This window comes from Lepeophtheirus salmonis, chromosome 3 (assembly GCF_016086655.4).
Source record: "Lepeophtheirus salmonis chromosome 3, UVic_Lsal_1.4, whole genome shotgun sequence".
Classification (NCBI taxonomy): Eukaryota; Metazoa; Arthropoda; class Copepoda; order Siphonostomatoida; family Caligidae; genus Lepeophtheirus; species Lepeophtheirus salmonis.
In genome coordinates this window covers 27,279,892-27,289,235 of record NC_052133.2, presented here as the reverse complement: position 1 = coordinate 27,289,235, position 9,344 = coordinate 27,279,892, and the positions used below count along the sequence as shown (strand labels likewise).

The 9,344-nt window shown below is 31.0% G+C and overlaps 1 protein-coding gene and 1 long non-coding RNA gene across 2 annotated transcripts; one reads left to right on the top strand and one right to left on the bottom strand.

The window, feature by feature from the left end:
* Window positions 1–3,433: 3,433 nt before the first annotated feature.
* LOC121114537 (retinol dehydrogenase 12) lies at window positions 3,434–5,778 on the top strand. Its single transcript, XM_040708528.2, has 3 exons — window positions 3,434–4,339; window positions 4,410–4,735; window positions 4,891–5,778. Exons 2-3 carry the CDS (start codon window positions 4,443–4,445, stop codon window positions 5,609–5,611), a joined length of 1,014 nt encoding a protein of 337 aa, XP_040564462.1. The 5' UTR covers window positions 3,434–4,339; window positions 4,410–4,442; the 3' UTR covers window positions 5,612–5,778.
* An 840-nt stretch (window positions 5,779–6,618) lies between these two features.
* On the bottom strand, window positions 6,619–8,173 carry LOC121115452 (uncharacterized). The gene is made up of 2 exons (XR_005863513.2): window positions 7,502–8,173; window positions 6,619–7,072 (listed from the first exon to the last, which is right to left on the bottom strand). It is a non-coding gene; the product is annotated as an uncharacterized lncRNA (long non-coding RNA).
* Between the last annotated feature and the right edge of the window lie 1,171 nt (window positions 8,174–9,344).

Below are 9,344 nucleotides of genomic sequence, written 5' to 3'. Positions count from 1 at the left end.
AAATTTTCATTCACGTACTCCAAGCAGTTGAACGTCTTCATGGCCACCCTCTAAGCTGTCAGCAAGCCCATAACGTTGGACAGGAAGAAGGGATCTGTCAAAAGGCCAAACTGAATCCAAAGGAGTTAAAGAAAACAGCCCAGTTCAATCCCCTCAACTCTATAAGGGCCCATGCAAGATATCTCAGGGTTTCACAGCAGACTGTCCAGAGAGCTATAAAAAAATGGGTGGTAAGAACCACTTTTGAAATCAGTAATGCAACAAACCCATCTTCTCCGTTGTAAGATTCTTTTGAATGAGTTTTAAATGAATATTTGGAGCTGTTTTGTACTCTTTTTTGATAGTTTTGGCACCTACCCCCTTATACCAGGCCCTTGACTGCACCTTTTTGGATGGCCTGCAGTCTCTGTCATTGAAACACCCAGGCCCTCAAAACCACTATCTGCTAGTATTCGGTGGCCATGACCGAGGACGACCTCTGCAGCTGTTGTAATTCCCACCTAAATCCTAAAATAATAATAATAATGATAAATATATATAAACCTGAGGACACCTAAATTACTCAGGTCATTGATAATCAATATAATATTTCTATGTTACCCACATAACAAAATTTTAAATATCATAAAATACTTCAAAATTTGAACATTGGATAATAATTAGGTATTTATGATCATTTACTATAACTAAATAAAAAGTAAGATCCTCTTCCCCGACAATGCCGATTCCTCCAATATCTGTGCTCACTTATTTATATAAATTATTTAACAAATAAGTTCTAATTATTTATTTCAAAGGGTATTATAAGGAAGTGAGAATCATAGTATAGACACGGGGCTCCTATATGTAGGAGGCCCGGATGAAACTATGTCTTTTTTAATTTTTATTTTAACATGTAATAAGTGCAAAATTCAGGTCCATCCATTGAAAATGAAATTTTATGCAATATTGCTGATAGGGGAGTGTCTATCAGGTATTGCCCAGAAACATAGGAGCTCCAACATATTCCACATATACGATAGATTCATTTGTATTGTTCATTGAATCTCAATCATCACCTCTTTAAATATTTTTTTTCTTTCTAATATATTGGTTTAAAGATTTATTGGACAGTTTTAAGGATTTTTGTTCTAACAGCGGTTTAAGCCAACTGTTGAAATATATTTAAATGAAATGAGTCAAAACTTAATCATTGCAATTCGCGATAAATAGTTAGACAATTTATGTTTTAAAATCGATGTAAAATATATTTGAATCATAATTACATAGTATTGTAGCATGAATCATCATCAAAAAAAATATATCTCCGTCTGTTCGACAATGTTTGGCAATGCGTCCGTTCTAGAAATTGGCTTTCTCCAATAATATTTTGGCAAACACTCTATTATAGTGGTTTCTAAAGTGGGAGTCGCCTGACAAAAAAGAAGAATACAATTTAAATTGACTTTACTTTGAGTGGTATCAAACCTTAAAAAATGATATATATACATTTTTATATAAGTATCTTCTAGATCAATTAAAAAAGTATTACTTAGAAGATAGTGCTCCTCAAAAACATAACTCGATACACCATTTTACCGCCACAGCTAATCATCTATTGTCTAATATGGAAGATTGGCTTATCGAATTTTTGTGTGACCAAACACAAAGATAGATCCAAAGCACTTGACAAATTCTGAATTTCTCTGATGAATGAGTACTTATATCACTTTTGCCTCAACTTATTTATTTGAGATGATCTTTTCCGTATTAACATAAGTAAAAAATAAATTGATATCGTGCCTTAACGTAGAGGATGATTTTGGAGTTACTGTCACCAGACTTAAACCAAGAATATTCCTGCTTTACTCAATATACATCAGTCACATAAAGGCCTTGATTCGTTTCAAAACCTATTTGCAAATCCATAATCTATAATGTTAATTGTTTGAGAGTCTCAATTTTGACTTTATTAAGCGCAAAAAGATAGTATATAAATTATTCCAAGTACTACATATATCGCTGATTGTATATTTACAATATATACGATTATTTCGTCGTTGTAATTATATCCTTCTTTTTATATAGGTATATATATTTTCAATATATGGAGAATTAAAATCTTTATTTTTGATCAATATAGTCAAATAACTTATATTATTTGCCTCTTGGTTGAACTTTATAGGGTTGATATGACCTTTGATCAATTTATTTGCATAAAATTCACTCCAAATTTTATATTCATCTCTCAATAAGAGGTATAGGGATCGCACATTGTCAAGGAATATATTTTAAGGGTCGCACTCCAAAAAGTTTGGGAACAACTGCTCTTAAGAACATTTTCATGTGACGTTAGAATTGGTGAGTTCAGCCATTATATAGGACTAAACAACCAAGTTCTGTAATAATATACAATCTCTTTTTTATTAATATTAAGGAAAATAGTTAACTTTCTTTGTACATATTAATATCAAACTTGAACAGCAAATAGAAAACTTAAACCGTTTATTCTATCAATAAGTTATCCCTCTAATACTTAGTATAATTATATATTAAAATCCAAAATATATTGGAAATAGATTATTACTTTTTTATATAATCTTATTTCCATATTGTAAACAGGGACGCCCACAAGGTTATATTGGGGGAGGGGGGCACTTGGCTTGTGGATTGTTCAAAAGATTTTAAATCTTTGAAAATAATTACAAAAATCCAGAGCTATTAAAAAAAAGCTCAAAAATTATTTTTTTTTGAAAAAAAAAAAAAAAAAAATTAAAATTTTTGTAAAAAAATTCAAAAATCGACATCTAGTCACAAAAAATTGGATTATTTGGAAACAAATTTCAAAAATCAAAACCTGCTCACAAAAAAATTTCTAGAATGAAATTTCAAATATTAAATTTTTTTCGAAAAAAATTTCAAACTTTAACAAATGTTATCAAAAAATTTAATTTCTTGGAAAAAAATTTGATAATTTGAATTTTAAATATATATATTTATTTAAAATTCATAGCTATTCTCTGAAAATTAGATAAGAAAAGTTAAAATTTCAGGAATAGAAATTTGAAAAATAAAACTTTAAAAAAAAAAATTAGAATATTACATTTTTTGGAAAAATATTTCAAAATTCATACCTATTAATGAGAAACTAAATTTTTGGCGAAAAAAATTCTAATATAAAATGTTTTCCTTTGTTGCATAATTTCCCCAATCACTCCTTTTTCTAGAAAAAAAATTAAAAAAAAAAAATACCCCTATTTTTTTATACAAAGTTGTCATCCTGACCCAAAATATATTGTAATCAGCAATAGTTCCTTAATTGTGGAGGGGCTACAGCCCATCCAGCCTACCCTTATGTACGTCCCTGGTAAATTAACAATTGCATCAAATATTTTTTTCGTAGAGTCCTATTTTTTTCGTGTTTAATCGACTCTAAATACATTTAATTGTAGAAATAAAGACGATTTATTGGTATTAATAAGATTTATAGTGTGTTACTCAAGGTTAGTTAATAACATTGTACTATCTTTGGATGTTGGTAAAGAACTGTCTTCATTTTCTTGCGTAGAATAGGGAGAAGAAGATCAGATCTACATACATAATAATTAATAAGTACACAAAATTATATAAAAAACGACAAACTACTTAAGCCTTTGAATCACTACAGACTGTATTCATTGACAACAAGTAGTATTCAAAGTAGGTATTATATATTTTTTTTATTCTTAAAACCATTTGATAAAGTTTCAGAAGATTTATGAGAAATATATCCAATTTACGTAAGTGATGATGTTTAGATGGTCACTTCAACCATGAATATATCCATGTTTTAAGCTATTAATGTTGAAACCTCGTGTTTGTACGTGTGTAATTTGGTTAATAATTATAAGGGACGATATGATACTAGGGATATTTTCTTCAAGTAGTCCCTGGACCTTGGTTCAGCTTATAACATCGCAACATTTCAACTATTTTTATCACACAACCATGTAAAGTTGAAAATATTACTTTCTTCTTCCGTCATGATTTATAATAATTTTATCTTTCCATAACCAGAATAAGAAAGGACATCATGTGTAGACTAATTTTCTTTGTTCTGTTTGTAGAAGTAAAGATACAAGTCATAAATAAATGTAAAACTCCGTTGAAAAGAGTAAAAATCCGGGGTGAGGGACATTTTAAATACTATTCTTAATATTTCTAATGACGTCACATCTCTTGTGAATGCTTTCCTTCTCTGTCGTCACTACTCATTAGTCTTTGGCCATTGCACAACTTTTCATTCTTGAAATACGTACCTAATTTAATTCCCTAAGTCCTCTGTTACCGAGCTGAAGCAACACCCTTATCTCAGAAAGAGGTTTCTATTGCCTATTATAATTTATTAATATTGAAAATTATATAAGTTTTAATCTTACGTTTTCTTATAGTTATATCCCTTCAGATAAAGAGAGGAATTGATAATGACACTAAAGGATGATTTACCTTCCTGGCCTACGACAATTGGCGTAGGACTCTTGGCAGGTGGAGCTCTGTTCTTATACGCTGTGCGTCGTTCTGTTTCATCAAAGTGGGGTAGCTGCATTTACAAAAACATGGATATTAAGGGAAAGACAGTAATTATAACGGGAGCCAATACCGGATTGGGATATGATGCTGCCCTTACCATGGCAGACAGAAATGCCAAACTTATTCTCGCCTGTCGAAACTCAGAAAAAGGAAACAAGGCTGTACAAACCATTATCCAAAAAACTGGGTATGAACATTGTAAATAAATAAATATGACTCAAATCCAGGATTGCATCCACCATTATTTAATATTTTAATTAAAACCTATTGATAGATTGACTCCATAATATTAGCATGAATATTTACTATTTTATTGGCTAATATCGATTTGTCCTTCCATAGAAATGCTGACGTTCGATTCATGGAGTTGGATTTGGCATCATTAACATCCATTGAAAAATTTGCAAATGAATATCTTTCAAAAGACGATAAATTAGATGTTCTCTTATGTAACGCTGGTGTCTGGTTCCCGATGGATCAGAAAAAGAAAACTGAGAATGGGTTTGAAATCCATTTTGGAGTCAATCACATAGGACATCATTACTTGATCTCTCTTCTAAAAGACAAAATTCTGAAAGATTCGAGTCGAATTGTCATGGTAGCATCAAGTTTATTGAACGTTGGACAAATTGATATGGAATTAAAAGATTTTGTTGAAGAGGGTAGGCCCCATAAAAATGCGAGTTGGATACCTACTGGTTATGCGGATTCTAAACTTATGAATGCGCTGATGGCTAAACAATACGCTTCCGCTGGTCTTCAATCTATCTCTCTTTGTCCTGGATGGTGTAAAACAGATTTGGGACGAAGTGTTCCCCTAAGTTTATTCAACAAATTTGTCATGTTTTTTGTGTCATCATTGTTTCGTAAAACAAGTACAAAGGGAAGTGAAACCTTGATTCATGGAGCATTTGCAAATGATATTGTGAATGGAGCAGTCTACGCAGACTGCAAAATCTCTGACAAAATGAATTCAAAACTTGAAGGACTTCTTGAAACAGGCAATCAACTTCATTCTTTATCAGATGAGCTTATTACTTCTAAGTTAAACTCTCGATCTTAAATTAATTCCCAATTGTGTTTTTATTAATTTCTTTGAATGTTTAGGCAATACTCAATGGAATATATGTTAACAATTCGAAATATTTATTGAGTACAGTATACTTAAAAGTAGAATACATCCACTCAAATTTTGTTTTCTAAATTTAATAAAAATATGTGAAAAATAAACTTTACAATATATAATAATTTTTTTCCATTCTCATCATACTTGTTTGATCTCGTTTCCTTAAGTTTAGACAAATGATCATGTTATTACTTGAATACAAATACTTAAACTCTTTATCTTTTTCATGATAACTAAAAAAATCGAAATAATGATTAAAAAAAAGTTACTGCATGTTGACTTCGGTGCTTTTTAGGCACAGAATAGAGTTTTTTCAACGACGTCATAAATTGTATCACAATTTATGGTGACGCCATTTTGGGGTCATATTTCATATTTTTACATCATTAAATAAATAAATATCCAATAAATCTTGATGAAATTCCTCGAAATTGATTTAAGAACATAAAAAGACTTAACATCTGAATAGAAGATAGCTAATGACTGTGATATACGGTTTTAGGATTCCAATCATTGATTGATTTATTTATCTTTTTTTCTTTCTTTTAATTTATTTGCTTACTTAATTGTTGAGCAGTTGTCGTGATTTTTATTCTAATAGCAGTTTGAGCCATCTGTTGAACAAAATGAATCAATACTTTATCGTTGCAACTCTTTGCAAATTATTTTAATATTTAGTTTATTAAAATAGTTGTTAAATGAGTGAGAATCATAATTAGTATTACAGATTTAATCATCATAAAATATGTTTATTATTTTTTTCGGTACAGTGTTCCTTCGGTAAAATGGTCATTCAGCAAAGGGCCCAGAGACATGATAACAGTCATTTTTGAATATAATCACGAATAACTAAAGTAAGATACTTGACACATTTGGAGGAGACATGATATAGGGTACGATTAGACATTTTACAAGAGGAAGAAACATGTAACAACTGCCATTGGTTATATTCAAGCATTTATTTTACTTTTTATTACAGTTTGTCAGCATAAAGTAAATACGTATAATTACATATATAAGTTAAACAAATAAAACATTTACAGAAATAGATTATAGAATAACATGCTAGACTATGACATTTAATAAAATAAAATTAAAACTTCATGTTTTATAATATAAATAAATCTTAGCAAATACTTACCTAAAAAGTTTTCTTTTTGTGTTAAAAATTTCAATGTCGAAATTCTCTATAACTGCAAGCATTAGGCAACCCGGGTTTTATGTTGATTTGATAAACAAAGGAAGACATTCAATTGTATGGCTGCTAAATGACTTAGCATTTTAAAGTTATTGGGAGCTTAACATGTGTCCTCCGTAACAAGTATTCTCACTCTTCCCGTAATGAAAATTACCATGAAATGTCCAAATTTGTAAAAAAAAAAATTTACCATTTAGGGGCTAAAAATGTAGGATAGTTAGAGAAAAATATCTTATTTTATATATATTTTAGGATCAGATATAATATACAACTAGTCAATAGAGGTATAGCTTTTTAAAAGTTAACTATTTTCTTTAATAGAAAAAAATGTTTTTAATTATTATAAAAGTTCATTGTTTAGGTCCCCAAAATTGTGGACATCCACCAATGCTAACTTTTTATCAAAACACTCTATACTAAATATAATAATCAATAGAAATAATATAGTCAAGGGTTACATCATTTTTTTAATTTTTACAAATGCTGAAATAAAAAATATATGCAAAATTTCATTATATTAATTAATTTTAATTGGAAAAAGTACACAAGGCTATTATAACATACAACTATAATAAACATTGCTTAGAAAATTTCTTCTACAATAATTAGTGATTTAAATTGTTTAAAACCTCGGGAGTGTAAATCCTAAAGAAACCCAAAAGTGCGTAGGAACAAATCCATTTTTAATTATGTGGTCCCTCACCCGGACACACACTTCACTTCTTGAAAGTGACCAAGGTTCTCTTCCTTCCTCCACGAGGCCCAAACATAGGCACAGTCCATATTGCTCCGCCTTCTGTAAACGAACGAGCGTTCTCCCTATCGACGAAAAAGGGCTACCCAACTCCAAAAGCCGATGATCCCACAGCAGGGAGGTCACGTGATCCTGATCCCATCCTCGTCGCCAATGTTGCGTCTTGACGAACGAGAGAGTCAAACTTCTTTATAGTGGGAGAAATCCAGGATGACCGGGAGAGATGAGAGGAAGAAGGACGTGGAGGAATAAAGTTAGACTGTTTATGTGTTCATGTGTCTTCTAATTATACTCTAATATATTTACAAAAGACGACACTATTTATAATACGTAAAACTCAGTACTTATAATACATAGACGAATATACAAGAAGATAAAAACCAGAAAGGACATATTAAATACATAACAATTATATGTTTGCAACTCTGAAAGACAGCATATCTGGTGACATAGAATAGATTACTAAAAAAAACTATATTGTTTCTTGCTCCCTAATATATTTTTTATTTCAAAATAACGATAAAGAATTTGTTGTTTATATGTATGTTACCCCCTAGCGGAGGACTTTAGTATTAAGTTACCATATATATATAATTATGGGAGTGTTGTATCGAAGAAAGACAAGGGAAGAGATATCATAATAAAGAATTACTAGATTTATTACATGGTGTCAGAAGTGGGATAAATTATCCTGGATAATGGAGGAGGAAACTGTGATGTATACCTTGACTCCAAATGGGGCTATAAGCACTATGATACTCCCTCTAGATCCTCTAGTAGTGAGAAGGGATACAGCCTATACTTGGGTAGAATTCAAAATTAATTTTGATACCTATATGATCTTTTTTTGAGATATTCAAGACTTTGTTGAAGAATCTATATTCCTTTCAACAGTAGGACAGGAGGTGTTGAAATTGTACAGAGACTTCGATCTATCACACACCGAGAGATTCAATTACGAGTTTGTCAAAGGAAAGTTCAAATACTATTTTTGTCCGAAGAAGAACATAATATTTGAATTCTATATGTTCTGGTGTGCAAGGAAAGGAGAGGTATAAACTTGGGAGGATTTCTATTCGCGGATTAGGTGAATGTCTGCAAGTTGCAATCTTGATTAGCATTATCTATACCGGACTCTCAAGAAGACTTAAAGAAGAGAATGCTGCCTTGGGCAGCACTGACATTAGATCTATGCCTAAGAGAAGTGGGACTATATGATCAAACAAAAAAACAACTAATGTCAATGAGGAGCGTGTCCCAAGAGATGGACAGTCTAAAAATGGATAAGACAAAAAGGTACAGAGAAAAAAAAGGAGCTTTGTAGAAAGTGTGGAGCTAGAGAACAGCGCAAACAAACAGAACGCCCTGATCAAAATACAAGGTAAAGTATAGAAGGTGTGAAAGGTGGGACACTATGCAAAAATGTGCTGGAGGAACTAGGATAAAAACAAAAGAGTAGATATGTTGGTGGATAAAACACCATTTATTAAATAGATAAACACTTCTCTGCAGTATTTTCTATCTACCATTGAGGAGGAAGAGTGCTGTAGAGCATGGTACATTACCATATTATATATCTGTCAAAGTAAAGGTGGATACTGGAGCTAATGTTAACGTGCTTCCAAAAGAATATATAAAGGCACTGACAAAAAAAAAATGGACTAGTAAGAAGTCGAGATGGGAATCTAATATAAATGGTAGGTTGATTGTGGATTGAA

Coding starts and splice junctions, on each gene's coding strand:
- LOC121114537 (XM_040708528.2), top strand. CDS start 4,443: ATGACACTAAAGGATGATTTACCTTCCTGGCCTACGACAATTGGCGTA. Junction 4,736..4,890: donor ACCATTATCCAAAAAACTGG/GTATGAACATTG, acceptor GTCCTTCCATAG/AAATGCTGACGTTCGATTCA.